The sequence below is a fragment of the Oncorhynchus nerka genome, linkage group LG10, assembly GCF_034236695.1.
Source record: "Oncorhynchus nerka isolate Pitt River linkage group LG10, Oner_Uvic_2.0, whole genome shotgun sequence".
Classification (NCBI taxonomy): Eukaryota; Metazoa; Chordata; class Actinopteri; order Salmoniformes; family Salmonidae; genus Oncorhynchus; species Oncorhynchus nerka.
Window position 1 is genome coordinate 73,437,528 of NC_088405.1, and position 21,269 is coordinate 73,458,796.

General features: G+C 44.1%; 1 protein-coding gene across 3 annotated transcripts in view; it reads left to right on the top strand.

Moving 5' to 3' along the window:
- The window catches only part of LOC115135978 (uncharacterized), a 98,688-nt gene that overhangs the window by 62,072 nt on the left and 15,347 nt on the right, over positions 1-21,269 (top strand). For all 3 annotated transcript variants that reach the window (XM_065023733.1, XM_029671260.2, XM_029671259.2), the window contains exons 4-13: positions 4,718-8,093; positions 8,212-8,256; positions 12,013-12,128; positions 16,502-16,661; positions 17,039-17,178; positions 18,574-18,700; positions 18,939-18,974; positions 19,234-19,355; positions 20,095-20,224; positions 21,080-21,225. In XM_065023733.1, the coding sequence (XP_064879805.1) occupies positions 4,718-8,093; positions 8,212-8,256; positions 12,013-12,128; positions 16,502-16,661; positions 17,039-17,178; positions 18,574-18,700; positions 18,939-18,974; positions 19,234-19,355; positions 20,095-20,224; positions 21,080-21,225 (4,398 nt within the window). The remainder of the gene's footprint in view (positions 1-4,717; positions 8,094-8,211; positions 8,257-12,012; positions 12,129-16,501; positions 16,662-17,038; positions 17,179-18,573; positions 18,701-18,938; positions 18,975-19,233; positions 19,356-20,094; positions 20,225-21,079; positions 21,226-21,269) is intronic.

Consider the following 21,269-nt stretch of genomic DNA (forward strand, 5'->3'; position numbering starts at 1 on the left):
ACGTCCGAGGGTTTCCTATCCACACATTCTAACCATATGAACGTACTATATTCCTGGCATGAGTAGCAGGGCGCTGAAATGTTGCGCGATTTTTAACAAAATGTTCAAAAAAGTAGAGGGTAGGAGCAACTGGTTAAGAAACATTTTTCAACAGAATCGGCGGAATGAATACACCCATGATCACGCGTAAACACCATGTTGTATTCCTTCTCGCCTCTATGCACCCTCCTCCTCTCACCTTTTCCCTTCCTTTGTAGACTTCAATGCACAACACATCAGCTGTATGTGACCAGGTGAAAAAAACTTTCCAAGCCAAACCATGTCATAACCGCTACACACAGCATACATCGTTGTCCCCATATTAGCTAAAGTAACATCCTAGTCAACATAGCTAATATAACTAATGTGTAAGTAAACCTGCTACAATCACACAGTAATGTTAGTGTTTAGTCAGTAAGCAGTTACACCGGTGGGCCACGGTGGCAATAAATTAATAAAACCAAAAGCTTACCTTGACTTCAGGCAGAAGTTTGCATCCTGTAGCTCCAACTCCAAAAAGTTCTGGGACACTGTGAAGTCCATGGAGAACAAGAGCACCTCCTCCCAGCTGCCCACTGCACTGAGGCTAGGTAACACGGTCTCCACCGATAAATCCATGATTATCGAAAACTTCAATAAGCACTTCTCAACGGCTGGCCATGCCTTCCGCCTGGCTACTCCAACCTCGGCCAACAGCTCCACCCCCCCCCCCCGCAGCTCCTCGCCCAAGCCTCTCCAGGTTCTCCTTTACCCAAATCCAGATAGCAGATGTTCTGAAAGAGCTGCAAAACCTGGACCTGTACAAATCAGCTGGGCTTGACAATCTGGACCCTCTATTTCTGAAACTATCTGCCGCCATTGTCGCAACCCCTATTACCAGCCTGTTCAACTTCTCTTTCATATCGTCTGAGATCCCCAAGGATTGGAAAGCTGCCGCAGTCATCCCCCTCTTCAAAGGGGAGACACCCTGGACCCAAACTGTTATAGACCTATATCCATCCTGCCCTGCCTATCTAAGGTCTTCGAAAGCCAAGTCAACAAACAGGTCACTGACCATCTCGAATCCCACCGTACCTTCTCCGCTGTGCAATCTGGTTTCCGAGCCGGTCACGGGTGCACCTCAGCCACACTCAAGGTACTAAACGATATCATAACTGCCATCGATAAAAGACAGTACTGTGCAGCCGTCTTCATCGACCTCGCCAAGGCTTTCGACTCTGTCAATCACCATATTCTTATCGGCAGACTCAATAGCCTCGGTTTTTCGGATGACTGCCTTGCCTGGTTCACCAATTACTTTGCAGACAGAGTTCAGTGTGTCAAATCGGAGGGCATGCTGTCCGGTCCTCTGGCAGTCTCTATAGGGGTGCCACAGGGTTCAATTCTCGGGCCGACTCTTTTCTCTGTATATATCAATGATGTTGCTCTTGCTGCGGGCGATTCCCTGATCCACCTCTACGCAGACGACACCATTCTATATACTTTCGGCCCGTCATTGGACACTGTGCTATCTAACCTCCAAACGAGCTTCAATGCCATACAGCACTCCTTCCGTGGCCTCCAACTGCTCTTAAACGCGAGTAAAACCAAATGCATGCTTTTCAACCGATCGCTGCCTGCACCCGCATGCCCGACTAGCATCACCACCCTGGATGGTTCCGACCTTGAATATGTGGACATCTATAAGTACCTAGGTGTCTGGCTAGACTGCAAACTCTCCTTCCAGACTCACATCAAACATCTCCAATCGAAAATCAAATCAAGAGTCGGCTTTCTATTCCGCAACAAAGCCTCCTTCACTCACGCCACCAAGCTTACCCTAGTAAAACTGACTATCCTACCGATCCTCGACTTCGGCGATGTCATCTACAAAATGGCTTCCAACACTCTACTCAGCAAACTGGATGCAGTCTATCACAGTGCCATCCGTTTTGTCACTAAAGCACCTTATACCACCCACCACTGCGACTTGTATGCTCTAGTCGGCTGGCCCTCGCTACATATTCGTCGCCAGACCCACTGGCTCCAGGTCATCTACAAGTCCATGCTAGGTAAAGCTCCGCCTTATCTCAGTTCACTGTTCACGATGGCAACACCCATCCGTAGCACTCGCTCCAGCAGGTGTATCTCACTGATCATCCCTAAAGCCAACACCTCATTTGGCCGCCTTTCGTTCCAGTACTCTGCTGCCTGTGACTGGAACGAACTGCAAAAATCGCTGAAGTTGGAGACTTTTATCTCCCTCACCAACTTCAAACATCAGCTATCCGAGCAGCTAACCGATCGCTGCAGCTGTACATAGTCTATTGGTAAATAGCCCACCCATTTTCACCTACCTCATTCCCATATTGTTTTTATACTGTTTTTTATTTATTTACTTTTCTGCTCTTTTGCACACCAATATCTCTACCTGTACATGACCATCTGATCATTTATCACTCCAGTGTTAATCTGCAAAATTGTATTATTCGCCTACCTCCTCATGCCTTTTGCACACATTGTATATAGACTGCCCATTTTTTTCTACGGTGTTATTGACTTGTTAATTGTTTACTCCATGTGTAACTCTGTGTTGTCTGTTCACACTGCTATGCTTTATCTTGGCCTGGTCGCAGTTGCAAATGAGAACTTGTTCTCAACTAGCCTACCTGGTTAAATAAAGGTGAAAAAAAAAAAAAAAAAAAACTTGGAACAGTTCTAGTGTTGTGTTGGATAGTCATAGCCAGCTAGCTAGCATAGAATCCCTCTGTTTGAGCCAGGTGTTTGAGTAGCTAAACTAGCCAGCTGCATTTGCTAGCTAAGTAAGTGAAACCAGAAAAAAAAGAAAATGACAATCTCTCGCTCTCTCTTGCTTCTCCTTCATTTTTTAAAGAAATTAATTTGTTGAAAACTGTTAAACTACATTTACATTTACATTTAAGTCATTTAGCAGACGCTCTTATCCAGAGCGACTTACAAATAAACTATTGTCTTTCTCTCTCTTTGAGTCAACTAATCACCACATGTTATGCCACTGCAGTGCTAGCTAGCTGTAGCTTATGCTTTCAGTACTACATTCATTCTCTGATCCTTTGATTGGGTGGACAACATGTGGGGTCATGCTGCAAGAGCTCTAATAGGTTGGAGGACGTCCTCCGGAAGTTGTCAGAATTACTGTGAAAGTATATGGAAGGGGGTGAGAACCAAGAGCCTACTAGGTTTTGTATTGAAGTCAATGTACCCAGAGGAGGACGGAAGCTAGCTGTCCTCCGGCTACACCATGGTGCTACCCTACAGAGTGCCGTTGAGGCTACTGGAGACCTTCTGTCACGCTTTGATCTTAGAGAGCCTTTTATTCTCTAATTTGGTTAGGTCGGGGTGTGACTAGGGTGGGTACTCTAGTTTTTGTATTTCTATGTTGGCCTGGTATGGTTCCCAATCAGAGGCAGCTGTCTATCGTTGTCTCTGATTGGGGATCATATTTAGGCAGCCTTTTCCCACTGGGGTTTTGTGGGATCTTGTTTTCTGGTTAGTTGCCAGTGAGCACGCCATTAGCTTCACGTTTAGTTTGTTTCTGTATTGTTTTGGTGAGTTTCATAAATTAAACATGTGGAACTCTACGCACGCTGCGCCTTGGTCCGAGTATGATTACCACGATGATTGTGACACCTTCATTGCAAAACAGTGTGTTTTAATCAATTATTTGGTCAAATGTGTATATATTTAGTATAGTTTTATCTAAAAAGGATAACTTTTATTTTTTATGAAGTTCACTGAGGAGGATGGTCCTCCCCTTACTCCTCTGAGGAGCCTCCACTGATGTACTGTATTTATAGTCCTCTTGGAGAATCCATTTAGACATTGTCGTTGTTATACGAAAGGCTTTTTTAGCAGTCAAGCTGGAGATATATTTTTTTTAAGAATAACTGATTTTTTAAAGAATAACACCGGGATGCTGGCCTTCTAGGCAGAGTTCCTCTGTCCAGTGTCTGTGTTATTTTGCCCATCTTAATGTTTTCTTTTTATTGGCCAGTCTGAGGTATGTCTTTTTCTTTGCAACTCTGCCTAGAAGGCCAGCATCCCGGAGTCGCCTCTTCACTGTTGACGTTGAGACTGGTGTTTTGCGGGTACTATTTAATGAAGCTGCCAGTTGAGGACTTGTGAGGCGTCTGTTTCTCAAACTAGACACTCTAATGTACTTGTCCTCTTGCCCAGTTGTGCACTGGGGCCTCCCACTCCTCTTTCTATTCTGGTTAGAGCCAGTTTGCGCTGTTCTGTGGAGGGAGTAGTACACAGCCTTGTACGAGACCTTCAGTTTCTTGGCAAATTCTCGCATGGAATAGCCTTAATTTCTCAGAACAAGAATAGACTGACGAGTTTCAGAAGAAAGTGCTTTGTTTCTGGCCATTTTGAGCTTGAGTGAGTGATGGTTGCTGATAATGGGCCTCTGTACGCCTATGTAGATATTCCATAAATAATCAGCCGTTTCCAGCTAAAATAGTCATTTACAACATTAACAATGTCTACACTAAAATGTGCTTTTGTTTCAAAAACAAGGACATTTCTAAGTGATCCCTAACTTTTGAACGGTTGGGTATGTATGAATCACCTAACCCCCTTCTCCTCACCCAAAGCAGCACTGAGGGAATATGTGTGTCCTTGTCTGTATTCTAATTCACCTTGTCTCTCTGTGTATTAGGAACAGAGCCTTGGAGGAGACTCAGGCGGAAGGCCACAGGGGAGGATGCCGAGAGGGTAAAGCAGTGGCAGACAGCAGGCCATTGAGTGAAGTTGAAGAGGCGGTGGATGAGCATCAGCGGCGCCTGGCCCTGGCCTGTCCGCCTGTGGTGACATACGGGACATACCGTGGCCAGAGGGACAAACGCAGAATAAGGCGGAGGCACCAGGTGCAGGTGGAATCCCCCAATTCAGGTGTAGAGGGCAGCATCTTGGGTGCGGTGACACACTCCACTTTAGAACTCGCCATTTCAAAACAAAGTGACATTCAGACTGTATCGACAAATCAGATTGGAGCTACAACCTCAGAAACCAATCAGAGAGGAGCTTGGACTTCGGAAACAGACTCTGTTTTGTGTCCAACTGGACCTGAGTCTAGTCACATTCCACTAACAACACAGACAGCAGAAAGGGCTGTGAGTCAAAGTGCCTTCCCTTCATCTGGAGAGGCAACCCTGGCTACTGTAGGAGGCCAGGCCAAGGATTCTCTCTCTGGGATTGGTTCCGTCACATGCTTCCCTCCCGCACCCACAGAGGACTCTGCTGATGCCAGGACTAGTACAGCAGTCAGTGAGACCCACAGTGGAGAGCTGAGCCCACGGGATAAAATTACTCATGCAGAGATGGCCAGCGAGGATACGAACAGGGACACAGATGGGGACAGAGACACAGGGCTAAGTGAGCAGATAGAAACCGTATCTGCACACTGTTTTCAGACTGGGTCACCTTCATTTGCTGCTGCGTGGCCAGGCGCCGTGGGGACTGCACAGCACACACATCTGCCTGCCGCTGTTTCCGATGGTGATGGAGGCCAGCTGGCTCCGCATCCCATTTCACCGTCTGCCTCGCTTTTATCAACAACCGAAAGCCAGGGACCCATTCCAGCAACTAGGCACTCAGATTCTGGGGATGCTCTGGCTACAGGCCCTGGTGCTGGACTGCACTGCTTTGAGTCAGAGAAGGAGGAGGGGGACGTTGGTCCTCCAGACAATCTGTTTGAGGAGGCCCTTCATTTGGAGTCTAAAATGATGGTGGATAACATTTTGAAGAATGCTCTAGCGGCCCTGGAGAGAGTCGAATCCTCTGAGTTGGAGGAGGGTGAAGTGCTCCAGAAGGCCAGTGAGGAGAATTACCTGGTCCTACCCGTAGGCAGAGTGGAGGAGGAGGACGTGGATCGGTCCTTCGAGACGGATAAGCTGGTGGAGGTAGAGCCTTCAGAGAGGGGGGATGCCATCCCGGCAGAACAGACTCTCTCATTAAACCCCAACCCTCTATCGGAGGGCCCCAGGTCCACCCCCTCCTCAGGGTACGAGTCTATCGCAGGCTCGGACACTGACATCAGGAGCAGCCCTGGGCCGGCCTGTGAGAGCAGTGCCCCCACCATCGGTGTCTCAGACCACAGGCAGGGAGAACACTGTGCCGAGGGGACCAAAGGCACTGGTCTTCACCTACTGGTCAAAGGTCAACGGCTAATGGATGCTAATGCTAATGAGAAACCGCGAGGGGAAGAGGATTCCCAGCCAAATGATCCTATTGAATCTGAATACAGTGGTAATAAGCACCAGAAAGATGTGTTTCCTCTCTTGGGCGGTGGAGTGTCCTTCGAGAAACCAGGTCTCTATGGTGATAACGGAGATATTATTCAAATAATGAGAGCGGGTCTTGAGTATGAGTCTGTCTCAGGGATAACTAATGAAAACAAAGATCAAGTGATCTGCACTTCAGGGGACAATGGTTGTAACGAGGTGCTAGGCGTTAAAGAAACACAGGTAGGAGACGTCGCAGTCCACGTAGCCAAAGATGATATCGAAAGCAATAGACATAGTCCTAAACAAGACGGTAATGCTCAATATGGTCATGCTTCTGTGTCCAATAACTCGGAAAGTGCCAATAAGCTCAGAAGCACTCTGAATGACAATACTTACCTGAGAACCCAAACAGCATTTCCTGAGCCTGATCTGCTTAGGAAAAGTTCCAAATATGAAGCTAAGGGCAATTCTGAGGCAAACCTCATGTCAGCCAGACCAAAACACACCCCAAACTCACTAGAACCCTCTCAAGTCAGACATGCTATAAGTCAGAAGCCTGATTCCTGTATAATGCTTTGTGATGACGGCCAAGAGAGCGGCCCTGAAATATCATTGAAAGTTGGGCTGAATGGGCTGAATGACATCCCGGTCAGTGGGGATCAAAACTTTGTACTGGTTGAGACTTACTTAGCCTCTGTGTTCTCAGAGGGCTCTGACTCTGGGGGTGAAGAAGATGAGGCCCACTGCAGAACAACAGGCACCATCAGCATGGACCCCTCTTTCTCAAGGAGACTCCCCAAGGACCTGAGCACCTCAGAGGGCCTTGTGTCTAATTCAGCTACTGACTCCAGTAATGAGGACAGGCCACAGTTGAGTTCAGTGAGCGCGTATCGATGCAACATCTCTCTGCAGCAGCAGAGTCAGGACTACGAAACACCGGGACACAGTGGTGCAGGTTCAGCCGCAGCAGTTATGGCAGGGTTTCACCAGGACCTGGGCAGCAGGCTAGCTGGGCTCCATGCTACAGGAAGCCGGAGAGCCCCAGGCCTGGAACCTCTCCTCCCCCTCCTCCCTGTCCCCCATCTTGCCTTCCATGACATGGAGGCAAGTGGTTTCTCCATCATTGATGAGGAGGAGGAGACGGATGCGGTGTTCGTCAATGACACAGGCCCCATGCTGAGCCCCACGGTACGGCGGGCCAAGGCCTACCCCTTCTCCCTGTCTCCCATCGTGGAGGAGGACAGTCTTCGCAGCGAGGCAGAGGGGGGCCTGTCGCAGGAGGACAGGGGCCTCATGGTGCCCCCGGCCACAGAGGAGCTGAGGAGTCTGAGCGGAGGTGTAGGGATGGAGCAGCTAGCCTCATCCTCCTCTTTGTCCATCCTGTCCCTGCTGCAGTCGGTCAGCGAGCGCCTGCAGTCCAGCGGTTACTCCGACACAGACACAGACTCAGAGGAGCCCTCCACCCCTCCTCTACGGCGCCCCCTATGGGAGTTCTTCAACAGGGGTCAGGGGAAGGATAAGGAGGGGGATGGCCAGGGAATGGATGGAGACCAAAGCAGCAAGCAGGAGGGCCCACTTCCTGCTGATTTATTCACTATGGGATCTCGAGATGGGGATCCAATGAAGGACGTGAAGAATATTTCCACCCCTTGGATTACAATCCAAAAACCTGCAGATTCACCAATGTATCAGTATTTGAAATCAGTGCATCCAGTGTTGCTAGAGCCTGATGATGACAACAGTAAACATCATGCCAAACTCATTCCGCGCCTCAGTGATAACAACTGTCCATCAACAGCAACTGACATGGTAAATTCAACAGCATCTGACATTTGTATTCAATAATATTATATAAAGAAATGGTTATGCACCTTGACATTTAGAACTAATATATGTTAATATTTGATCCCTGTTGATGTCATTTCAGGGGGGAAATTGGAGTTATGGGAAGGTCATCCCAAGGCCTACACTGGTGAGATCACATGTATTACATGTGCCCTCTACTTTCTCACTGTCGTGCTAATTTCTGATCTCATCTTAATGACTGTCAACGTTTTAGGCAGTCTGCCTCCTAATCGCTGTGCTGCTGAATAGATTGGAGATGCCAGACCGCCTTTGAGCTGGACAGAACATTTCTCTTTCATTAGTTAATGATACCTCAGGCTGCAGAAAGTAGTGCAGCAACTCATCTTTTCCGTTTAATCTCTTCCTAAAGCCTGTCATAAAGGAAGATGAGATTGTGATTATGCAACGGGCTATTCATTGTTGTTGAAAGCTATCATCTGCTATCAAGGGCTGTAGTTTGTCAGAATCTGTGCAGAGGAGTGCGGGTCTCTTCTATAGCACTCTAATGACGAGTGGAAACCACCTACAGTGCTAGTCTGTAGCCTTAAGAGCTGAATGCAACAGTGAGTCAGGAACATGGATCACAATCATATTAATATTCCTGTGGTCAGCACTGTATATGTAAATCAGGAATGGGTTTTGTCCAACAAACAACTTGTATACGGTTTTACATACAGTATATGATGAAGTTTATAGGCTCACAACACAGGCAGTGAACAAAGCACTGAGTGCCCGAGGTTTTGTCTACATTGTTGTTTCACACAATCACTAATGGAATTGCTTTGCAGCCGCGCACAACCACGGTTTTCTGTTCTGTTAGCCGCGTTGGAAAAGTATTTGTTATCGAGGAGGAAACAAGGGGAGCAAAGCAGCAAAACTATCAAGACTGGGAATTAAAGCAGTATGAAAGCAGGCAGACACTCGTAGCCTGGTAGGAGTGAAAAAAATGAAAATACAGTGTTAATTATAGAAGAGACTTTGTTCTATAATGACTGCTTGGGGCATCTTTTGGGCTGGTTAGGGGACTAACGACACTCTTTCCTTCCTCCTTGGCCCCCCTTCCTCTCTCCCTTTCTGTCATCAGAAATGTGCTCGGGGCCTCAGGCGTAGTCACTCAACACCAATGTTCCCACACATTTCTTGGGGTACTGTAGCAAAGTTCAGGTTTTCTGAGCGCAAACTTGGACGTTGTGAAAATTCTGTGCAAATTCCGGCGGCCGTTTACTGTGAACACTGAGGCTGTACACACTTGAAATTCCAGTTTTAACAGTGGCAAAGTAGGCAACTGTGGCTATTTGATCATAATCTAAGCCTACCTATGTGGGCTACCATTAAAAAACTATGTCTAAAAAACATCCCATAAAATTTGAACATGGAAATAGCAGTTATATTATTCAGCCTACAGTAGCAACCAATGTGTGGTGTTCAATGTAGGCCTACATTCAATTGGTCTTTTTTTCCACTTGTCCTTAAGACAATGAGGTGACTGAAAATGTTGTTGTAATTGTGTTTGATGAAAGAAACCACTTTACAAAATAAAATGCATTATTATTCTCATATCATTATTATTATAACAGAGAATCAAGACAAAAATGTATGCTACCCTCTGCTGTCTCAAAATACAGCACTGCCCCTTTTAAATACATAAAAAAAAGCTCTTTACTTCACACATTTTTCAAAGATGGCTAGAAATGTGCACATTTGTGCTCATGTAGGAAGCAACCACTCCCCCATTGCTGACCAGAAATTAGCTATGATTGCGCTAATAACTAACTAGCAAAAAATATGAACAAATATGCACACATATGCACACAGGGCTACATGCAGCTCTCGCTTTGATCTCAAAACAAGCACATCTACTCGCGACCATTTGTGCCTTTAATGCAATAGAATCCGACTCCGATGCGCTCTGCAAAATCTCTTGCATAGTTAGTTTTGATTCCCTGACCTGTCAATGTTTTTAATTTGCTATTTACATTTTTTTTTAAATACTTTTGTGAATTCTATGGTTTTTACTAGATTACTTGTAGTTTTTCATGCTGTCTGTCTGTAATTGTGTAATGACTTGGTGCTGCCTATCTTGGCTAGAACGCTCTTGAAAATGAGATTTTAAATCTCAATGAGCCCTTCCTGGTTGAATAAAGGTTAAATACTAAGGTTTGATTGATATTAGTAAAATATGTCTAGTGAGATCTATCACTTTTCACCATCAGATTAGCAACTTTTCTGTTCACACTGACCATGGATGTGATGTGGCCAAAGCCACATTCCTGCTTCATGTATGAGTGCAGCTATTATCATACGGTAAATACCATAGTATATAGACAAACAAAATAAATATACTGTAGCAATTCAAACCAGGGGTAGGAACCGGTTCAGGGAACAGAACCGAAAACCAGAAAATAACAAACATTTTCGAGGAACAGAATTAGAACCTGGAACAGTTCGGGAACAGAACCATTATCCATAAAAGCATGGAAACCGGTTAATAATGTTATTTTAAGTTTCAGCATTTTTTCCCAGTCCCACAAAAATTGCAACAAAGCGCCTATGCAAAGCCTTCACTCTGTCACTTAGAAACTTATTCCAGTGTCTGCCTGACAGCTGAAAATCTTTGCCAGTGTGTGTAGGCTACCATATTGTAGCCTACTAACATTACAAGCATGATTCAAAAATTAGGGAGTGAGATTTTTTATTAGAGAGGAATGGATAAACTTTTTCAGTGCAAGTTAAGGATACTGGAGTTATCACGTTGTATTAATTAATCAATGATGAAATATATATTCTGGTGCCGCTTTGCACATAAAAACTTGTTAGCTATCTAGCAAGCTCTGGTCCAACGTTAAGCCAAGTTCAAAAACATTCAAAGTTCCATCATAGAAGCCGCTCCTCTGTAGGTATAATTCTGTGAGCCTAATTCAGATAATGCATGTCATAACAAGCGCTTCGAGCCAAGCTGCCTCCTCCACCTTCTCTCGCTCTTTCCCCACCTGACAAAATTTAAATTGCATCTCGCGCCCTACACTTGTCTGTCCAATGCATGTAAACAACTATAGCTTGACCGCCTCCAAAGCAAGCAGCTATATCCTACACTGATTGGTGAAGTCATTTAATGTCAAACTAAATGTAAAAAGGAACAGAAAGGAACTATATAAACCATAACTTTTTCAGTTCAGAACATTATTTTGCTGATCGGAACAACGGAACAGAAGAAAAAAAGTTATTTTTCTGTTCAGAACTAAACAATTGGAAAATCATTTTGGTTCCAACCCCTGATTGTGGAAGACATCTATTCAAGAGAGATTTGAATCTATATCCGTATCTTTACACGACACAAGTATCTCTCCTGGAACTAGTTTTTGTCGTCAAAGTAGTGTAGTGTAAAGAGGCCCAAAGTCTTGCATAGTTTTTGTTTCGGTATGTTGCATTGAAAGTGGCTAATATTACATTGATTCAATCCCAATTCCCAAAGTAGAGGGAAAAATTGATAGTGTTAACTAACAGGGAAGCCTCTAAGCTGAGTGAAGTTCAATCTTGTGCTTCTTTGCACAGCTGCAACGTAGCTCAGCACCCGGCTCCATGCTGGAAACCCTTCCCCTCAGGCTTTTAAAACTTGACTGTGTTCATTTACACCCAGCGTTCTGTAATAATATCATTATGAAAACAACACCCAACCACCACAGTTCAGTTGTCACACAAATATGATCTAACTTTGAAAAACCTTGATATTTAATTATTGTATGGTTCCCCTGTTTTGAGTCAATAAATCAAATTCAGTTTAAAGACAATTTGCTGAGGTTGACTGTCAGACTGTATCCATTTGACAATATATTTAGCCCAGATGTTGCTCTATGTTTTCTAATGACTTACTCTGTTTCTCCAGATGAACATCTACGATGGTGTGACGTTCTCTGGGGAGATGTGGGAGATCCACAGAGACCAGGAGGATTCTGGGATGGTGTTTCCGCAGGGTGCCTCAGTGCGAGTCCTGGGAGGATGGTAAGAGGATCTTTAGAGCTAATGAATTTATTTGAAGGTTGCTTACTCCTTAAACATGCTCTTTATGAGGTTGTATATCAGTTTTTGAATGACCAACACTCTGGGCTTCCAGAAGTGGTTCTGTCGGACCAAGGCCTAGAGTTTGTTGAAGCAGGTAGTTGAAAATCTGTCAAACTTATATTAAGTCAACTGTAAAATAGCCCACTTGGGTCAGAATGAGCCATCCTTTCTGTAGTGTCATCCTATGCTTTGGATTTATACCCATGTCTCTTTGCCTTCCTGCCTTACTCATGCACTCTCATGGAAGAAGGGCCTTATTATCACTGAACATAAGGCTTAGGACTTTTAACTTATGTCAGAACAGAACATCTTGTTTGAATCGGAATTGATTCCTCTGAGACCCCATAATGTTCCTTCCAACTGTGTTGGGGGGGTTAATCTACTGGGCTGGCAGTGACAGACAGTAATTGGGTAACTCATCGCTGGTTGCTCCCATTAAAAAGGCCTGTCAGCTAAACCACACAAACACTGTCATCACTGGGAATCAAGGCCTTGTCCAAATTTGAGTTTGGCGTCATCAGTAGTTGTTGGTTTAAAGGTGAATGGGGTTGTTATGAGCATTTTAAATTCTCAAAATAAGTATGATCATGTATTCAATCAATCAGCAGAATAAACAACATTGGACAAATGACAAATACTTTGTCAGCGCAAGTCCATATCACATGATCATCTTTACATCCTTATCAATAACATACGGTACATTCATAGTATATGCACAGACCTATGAAGCAACAATTGATGCTACGCTAATTGATTCCACCATTACAAGTAAAACAAAAAACAGATGAATTAGAAAATGAACCCCAAATAAAACCCACCCCATCACACAGCTCCCATCTGAGTGACCCTTTTGATTGAACTCCTCATAGCAAGAGATCTTACACTAACAGCTGCATTTGAAAACATTGTTACGGTTCTTACATTGGCACCATGAGAACGAGCAGTGGGCATTGCAGATACTTACATGTTTGGAGGGCCTAACTATGGATAGATGGAAGTCAATACTATTCCTAAAGAATCTCTCATACATCAATGTACTATCAGCTTCATATCATATTTCTACTGCAGTTCGAAAAATATGGTTATTTTATCTATATTTCATGATAAACAAAAAAGGTTTAATATATACTATACATAATTTTAGTTGTTCATATTCATATAATGCTGCACTGGGTTTAACTAATGCACATGACAGTAAGTCTTTGTGCCTCTCTTCCAGGAGCAAAGCAGGTTCACGTACAGAAGAGCTTGGTAGCTGTGTGGCTATGCTGTAACACTGCTCTCATATTGAATGGATGCAGAACGAGAAACGTTCAGTCTTGCGAACATGTTCTGGCGCTGTGTGCTTTTTGTCAAATGACTTAAGCAAGGGCAGGCTTGCTCAACTCTGCGCGGAAATGCTAGCGAAGGTTTGGTGCCTTACGCAATATCTCATGCTTTATGGATGGACCCACCTTCCATTTGTGTACTAGTGCGTTGGCTCAGCCCCCCGTTCAGAGCCCTAGACCTGTTGTATTATTTACACCAAACCAGCCTTTCAAAGGAAAAAATGGGAAAAGCAAAGCAGCTTTCCAACAATTTGTGTAGGAGCTCTCTCCCTGTCGACCAGATGGGAGAAGAGAAAGGAAGTGAGTCACGTTGTAGCTGCATTGTTGTATTTGTGTGCATTCTCCTCCGTCCAATTCTCAGGTTAACCGACCGACTTGGGTCCTATTGTTCCCTCTACGGTCCACAGAGGAACAAATATAACTCTAGCAACTCTATTGTTCCCCAAGCTAGTTTTGATTTGCAGTACAAGGGCTACTTTACAGGTTTACTTTTTAAGTTTGACAGATTTTCTAGTACATGACTCGACAAACTCCTAGGCAGTGGTCTGACAGAACCACTTCTGGACTAGAGGTCGACCGATTATGATTTTTCAACGCCGATACCGATTATTGGAGGACCAAAAAAGCCGATACAAATGAATCGGCCGATTTCTATTTATTTATTTGTAATAATGACAATTACAACAATAATGAATGAACACTTATTTTATCTTAATATAATACATCAATAAAATCAATTTAGCCTCAAATAAATAATGAAACATGTTCAATTTGGTTGAAATAATGCAAAAACAAAGTGTTGGAGAAGAAAGTAATAGTTGATATAGTATTTATAGGACTATTTCTCTCTATACCATTTGTATTTCATATACCTTTGACTATTGGATGTTCTTATAGGCACTATAGTATTGCCATTGTAACAGTATAGCTTCCGTCCCCCTCCTTGCCCCTACCTGGGCTCGAACCAGGAACACATCGACAACAGCCACACTTGAAGCATCGTTACCCATCGCTCCACAAAAGCCGCGGCCCTTGCAGCGCAAGGGGAATAACTATTCCAAATCTAAAAGCGAGTGACGTTTGAAACAGTATTAGCGCACACCCAGCTAACTAGCTAGCCATTTCACATTGGTTACACCAGCCATTAGGCTGATAGGCTTGAAGTCATAAACAGCGCTGTGCTTGCGAAGAGCTGCTGGCAAAACGCACGAAGGTGCTGTTTGAATGAATGATTACGGGCCTGCTGCTGCTCAGTCAGACTGCTCTATCAAATCAGACTTAATTATAACATAATAACACACAGAAATACGAGCCTTTGGTCATTAATATGGTCGAATCCAGAAACTATCATTTCGAAAACAAAACGTTTATTATTTCAGTGAAATACGGAACCGTTCGGTATTTTATCTAACGGGTGGCATCCCTAAGTCTAAATATTCTTGTTACATTGCACAACCTTCAATGTTATGTCATAATTACGTAAAATTCTGGTAAATTAGTTCGCAATGAGCCAGGCGGCCCAAACTGTTGCATATACCCTGCCTGACTCTGTGTGCAATGAACGCAAGAGAAATTACACAATTCCACCTGGTTAATATTGCCTGCTAAACTGGATTTGTAGTTATAACTAGTGATTATAATTGATTTTTATAAGATAAGTTTAATGCTAGTTAGCAATTGACCTTGGCTTCTACTGCATTCGCGTAACAGGCAGGCTACTCGTGGAGTGCAATGGTTAGAGCGTTGGACTAGTTAACTGTACGGTTGCAAGATTGGATCCCCTGAGCTGACAAGGTGAAAATCTGTCGTTCTGCCCCTGAACAAGGCAGTTAACCCACAGTTCCTAGGCAGTCATTGAAAATAAGAATGTGTTCTTAACTGACTTGCCTAGTTAAATAAAGGTATGAATTTTTTCTTTTTAAATAAACGAAAAATCGGCGCCCAAAATACAGATTTCCGATTGTTATGAAAACTTGAAATGAGCCCTAATTAATCGGCCATTCTGATTAATCGGTCGACCTCTATTCTGGACACCCAGAGTGATGGTCATTCAAAAAAATTCAGTTCAAACTCATCATTGATGCCGTGAGCCACAAAAAGACTCTCTTACATGCTAATTATGAGGGATTTGACTTTCTCGTGAGATGCTTCCTCCCTCCTTGGGCGTCATCCCGAGCAGCCTATCCTATTAGGAGATATTGATCTGTGTCTCTCATGGTGGATGTATAATCGGTAAAACCAGGCACTAAACCATTTAGGAGAGCCCTGGCTGTTTGTCTGAGTGAACATAGACAGACTCTTGCCCCTTCGATGCAGTTCCTGACCATCCACATAGATTATTTATGGAATATTGGCACACACACACACACACACACACACACACATACACACACACACACACACACAATAGTGTTGTTTACACTGCACATATCACACTGCTGTGTTATTTTCAGGATCTACAATATTTGTCGACTGTTGCCATGTTTATCCTCAGATAAAAGGCAGTATTCTGGCCAGGTCTCAGCAGGGATATTGAATTATTGAAGCCCCCAACTGTGTGCTGTGGGCCTGTAGGTCAGGGGCATTAGTAAAGCAGCGTTTAATATTTAAACATAAAAAAACATTGGTGAGAGCCAGATTGATTTACATTACTGTCAGCACAGTGCTGTAATCTTCTCTTCAACGTGTAACTTTAATCATCAACTGTTATAGTTCATGTGTTGGGTGTGTGTGTGTACTGGTATGGGGTAATTTTATACATTTGTATTTATTTATTTTTTTGTCACCAAGGAGTAGGGAAGGTGGGGCCTGGTTTCCATGGCAATGCCCTTGCTCTGTTTGTGTGTACTCTATGCAGTCAGTTGGTGGCTGGCGTCTCTTATTGTGCTGAGTGGGTGGGAGAGAAAAAAAGACAGAGAAAGAGTCTGTGTATGAGAGCGATGGAGAGATGGAAGTGGGTGCTCACACAGTGTGTTTGTGTCGTAGCTGGCTGTTATACCTGGAGCCGGGGTTCCTGGGCCCCGGGATGCTGCTGGAAGAAGGGGAGACAGTACTGAGCCACCAACCAGGTCAGCAGCAGGCCAGCCAGGGGACAGAGGACAAGCCCACCACAATCACCATCGGCTCCATCAGAAGACTAGTGAAGGTTGGCATATTTATCACCATGACATTACAGTGCCATGCGCCATTAGTGATTTCCCTCCAACATTTCTATTGGGAGACTATGGTTCATTTATTTAGACCTACCGGGGCTGACTATCACTCCCTCTCTGAGAAGCTTTGGCAGAGGGCCAGGGTGTCTCTCTCTCTCTCTCTCATTCTCCCCTATTCTTCTCTGACTTTGTCAGTCTCTCTGTTATCCTCTCTCTGCTCCCCCTTTTCTCTCAATTTGCCCCTCTATCTTCCCATTTCTCAGCCTTAGTCATTATAATGGGGCCTGATAGAGAAGGATTGATAGAGCTGTGTGTAGTGGAATCTCTCCACATATTGAGGGAATGTTGTTGTGTCTCTTTCACCGTTCAGGATGACTGCACTCCTGAAATCCATCTGCTTCCAGCTGGAGCGCCAGGAGGAGCCACGGACCGTCTCAACTCAGAAGCAGACAGCTTGGGAACACATGGTGGACCTATCCACCTCTCAAACCTGACTGTCAAGTCTGGCTGGTGAGGAGGCCTATCCTGTTAGTGGTAACTGTTACTGTAGAGGATCTCAATGCCATTGTCTGAGGGGGCGCTTCAGTAGCTACAGGCTATATAGACTGAAATAGGAAGCACTTACAATGCTAAAACAACGGGGGGGCTCATTGAGGAGATGTGTCCTTGCCAACCAACGTCCATATTGTTTCAACAGAATTTGGGTGGATTGTTCTCAGCTAAGTCATTGAGCTCCAGCTCTCTAGTTTCCTGCTTAAACTGTTATTTTCAGGTGTGTTTATAAAGCACACACATTCGGTACAGGAATGTTTATGGGTGGTAATAGAAGTGACATAATTAACACTTAAAATTAAGTTTCATAATGTCTCACTTCAGGGTGGAGGTAGTGAGGTAGTTAATGTGGTAACTCTTCAATAAAGACCTTGTCACCAGACTCTGTAAAATCTATTTACTAACACACCCATATTGATAGTTGAAGAAAGCCACAGTTAGGATTGGAATTTCACTGCCAAAGTATGATGCAATTAGGGAAGCGACAAATGTACAGTTTTGCTTAACATTTAAACAGCCATTTTTTTAATCGGTTTTCCGTTAAAACGATTAAAAAAATCACAAAATTCCACCTCAATTCACAATGCAGAATAATGGACCTATTACATGTGTATGACCACTAGGGCCGGGCAAGGAATTTCTTTCTACCACAGTCATATAAGATTCAGAATTTTTGGAACGGAGGAGACTGATTCGTTTCTGTACTTTCGAAAACACAAACACTTGCGTCTTTCATAGCGAGCTAGTGAGGGAAGGAGAGCGAGGGGAGGGCCACAGACAGTCAGAACCGTGCATTAGGCCCATCTGTCTGCAATCAAAAGCTGTATCTCACAATTTATTGACTTGCATTGTCTTGCCTATCATCAAAGAATAAACTAGGATATTCTACACGCAACAGACTGAACACACACTCGTGTCATTGGCAAAGAGAAAGAGCAAGCAGGCCATCTATACTGTGACTTAAATTTTGTGTGGAAAAACAATGTTTTTCCGTTAGGGATTTTCCTTTGTTGTTCCATAGTTACAGGTTTTCAATACAATATTTTTCTTCTCACAGAGAAGATGAGTGGTTTCTATTGTAGTGGAGATTAGTGACACTGACAGTATGACTGTGGACGAAGTATTTATGTTTGATCAGGCATTCAACCATGCATATATTTCATGCATAAAGCAATGAACTGAGCAGCCTCCATAAATGTGGTGCCACATGAATAGACAATGTTTACCTGTAAATTAAAAACAATATCAGCGACGCCCGATGCTTGTAACACAAAAGTCTGCTTAGCAAACAATTGAGATTAGATTACCTGGGCCTCTCATTGATAATGCCTTCGTCTTGTTTTTACACCTTAGTTGGCTTGCCTACTGTAGCCCTGGTTTCCATGGGAACTATGCGGTTATGGAAGCAGGCGGCTCCACAACACCTGGCGTTGGTCATCCCCAGGTCACCACTGTGAGGTCACTGAGACCCCTCAGAATGGTAAGGGTTCACCACGGTGGCATCACTGAGGTGGCTGACACTGCTTGGTTGTGGTCGGTTTTGGGCCCAATTACATTTCAATGCTGTACACTCAGGAAAGGAGTTTATATTGATTTCCAAATTGGCCCATAGCCCATTACATTTAAGAAATCCTATGTCTCAAAGTCTCAGAAATATATACGTCTGGGCCTCATTTTCATCAAGGTTTGGTTTCTTATGTTCTGTATCTTTCTGACAGAGTGGGCTCAGAGTGAGGAGACCTCTGGATCCTAAGGTAAGACATTATCAATATTGAAAGTACAGCATAAACCACTATCCCCTGCAGTAAACGGATAAGGTGAACGCACCAATTTGTAAGTCGCTCTGGATAAGAGCGTCTGCTAAATGACTTAAATGTAATGTAAATGTAAACAGCCGATCTCATACAGTTAAATAATCCCTTCAATTTGCACAATGATGATTAATGATAATGAAAGTAAATTAATTTAGAAAGTGCATGAGATATAGTTTTTTGTTTGTGTGTTTTTTTTTAGATGTTGGTGTTTGAGCAGCCCCTCTTCCAGGGGCGGGGCAGAGAGCTGGGAGGCCACACCCACAGTCTGGGAGCTGTGGCTGGGCTGAAGGGGGCGTCGTCGCTACGGGTCATTGGTGGAGTGTGAGTCCATGTCAATGCCCTCCCTCCTGTCTGCGCCTGCCTGTCATCCACAGCTGATGGAGACAGATGAGGACTCACTCATAGACTCAGATTAATGAACATCTCTAGACCCTCTTAGTTAAATGCCATTCCAATTTGTATGGAGAAAATAAGGTTTGGTTTGTTTTGGAATTCACATGCATTTGTTTTTTGTGAGTGAGTGAGGGACAAAGTGAGGTAGGGAGAAAGGAAGTGCATTCATGCCAAGCTGCATACTTACTCTGGAATGCCTGTACTGAGCTTTTTACAAGGTTTGTCATTCTGCTGCAAACAGTTTCACAATCTACTGGTCATGTAATTCCTCAGGAATGCTCCCTCTATTGCCATATGGAGCAAATGTAGCTCACCTCCCTGTGCAAACATATGCCAAGTAGAACAGGAAAGTGTGTGTGTGTGTGTGTGTGTGTGTGTGTGTGTGTGTGTGTGTGTGTGTGTGTGTGTGTGTACGCATGCTTTGGTGTGGTGTTTGGTTACAGAGAGGGTTGGTACGCATGACATCTGATAACATTTCAATTGTAACACCACAAAATACCCAAACAATAAATCAATCAAACATTCCTTAGCACTAACTCAAGTGGCATATCCACCGCTCAGACACTGTTATCAGCACCAACGTATCATTGACACCCAGGCTCCTATTCAAGCTGTGTTGGTAGGAGTATTTAGCTGTGGTTTGACCTGTGACCTCTGTGTTTGACAGATGGGTGGGCTACACTGGAGAGGACTTCACAGGACGGCAGTATTTACTGGAGGAGGGAGAATACAGTGACTGTGCAGATCTGGGTGGAGCCGATCACCCTCTGCTGCTTTCTTTCCGTTTCTTACAAGCAGTAAGTAACGGGATTTTAATAATATGGTTATTTACAATGTATTCAGTATATGTGGCATATGTGGGTATGTGTACCTGTGCAAATCCTGAAAGCGTACTCTTGATTTGAAAGAATGAGGGAAGTCAATGAAATGTGTTGGGGTCTGTGTGTGTGTGTGTGTGTGTGTGCATGGCAGAGTCATTTTGTTTGAAACCAGGCCAAATGTTTTATATTAACCATCGGTATGACCCAGTTGACACCCAGCAGACCTCCATTCCACTCCCTTTCCATCACCTCACCACTGTCTAAGTGTCTATTTTAGCCTCCCGATATCAGTCAGAAGCATTAGCTAGTAGAAACGCTCTAACAGCGAACTCCTGGCTAGGATAGGCTACGCTTCTAATAGGATTAAACAGGTAGAGTTAATTGCTAACTGTCTACCATACCGCAGGTTCATTAGCATTCCAGTTTCCTCCACCCCTAGTGCCCTCTGGCTGTTAGCAGCACCACTCTTTTGATCAACTATACACTGTTGTGTAATCACCAGCCACCAGCAGCCATTCTGTAAAGCTCCCACTACAGATAGTGCTTACGGAATGAACTACCTGAGCTAAATGCAGCAGCTATGTAAATGCAGCTTGTAGAGTTTTTCAGTTTGAGGCTACTTGAACATGAAAGAACAAGAGAAAGGGAAACTTCATAGGATTTGGATAAAAGTGGTTTGTACAGTGGTGCTAGTTTCTATACAGTTAACCAGCCCACATTTCTTCATGTAAGCTCTGTTTTTGTACTAGGCTACATTAGTGTAAGAGTTGTTGTAGCTATTTTATAAAGCAGTCTTACTCAGTGAGCTCTTCTGCATGGTTCCATTGTTAGGACTTCATAGAGCCTTCAGTCTCACTGCAGGAAGAAACTGGGTCTCCTGGAGCCGGGAGAAGGGACATTTTGGATCTGGACGTCCCTGATCTGGAGAAGGATGGAGCCACTGAAAAGACCACCACCTTCTGTGTGAAGAGTGGAGTGTGAGTATCAATTAGAGGACCAGGTTGGGGTCAATTCAGGAACT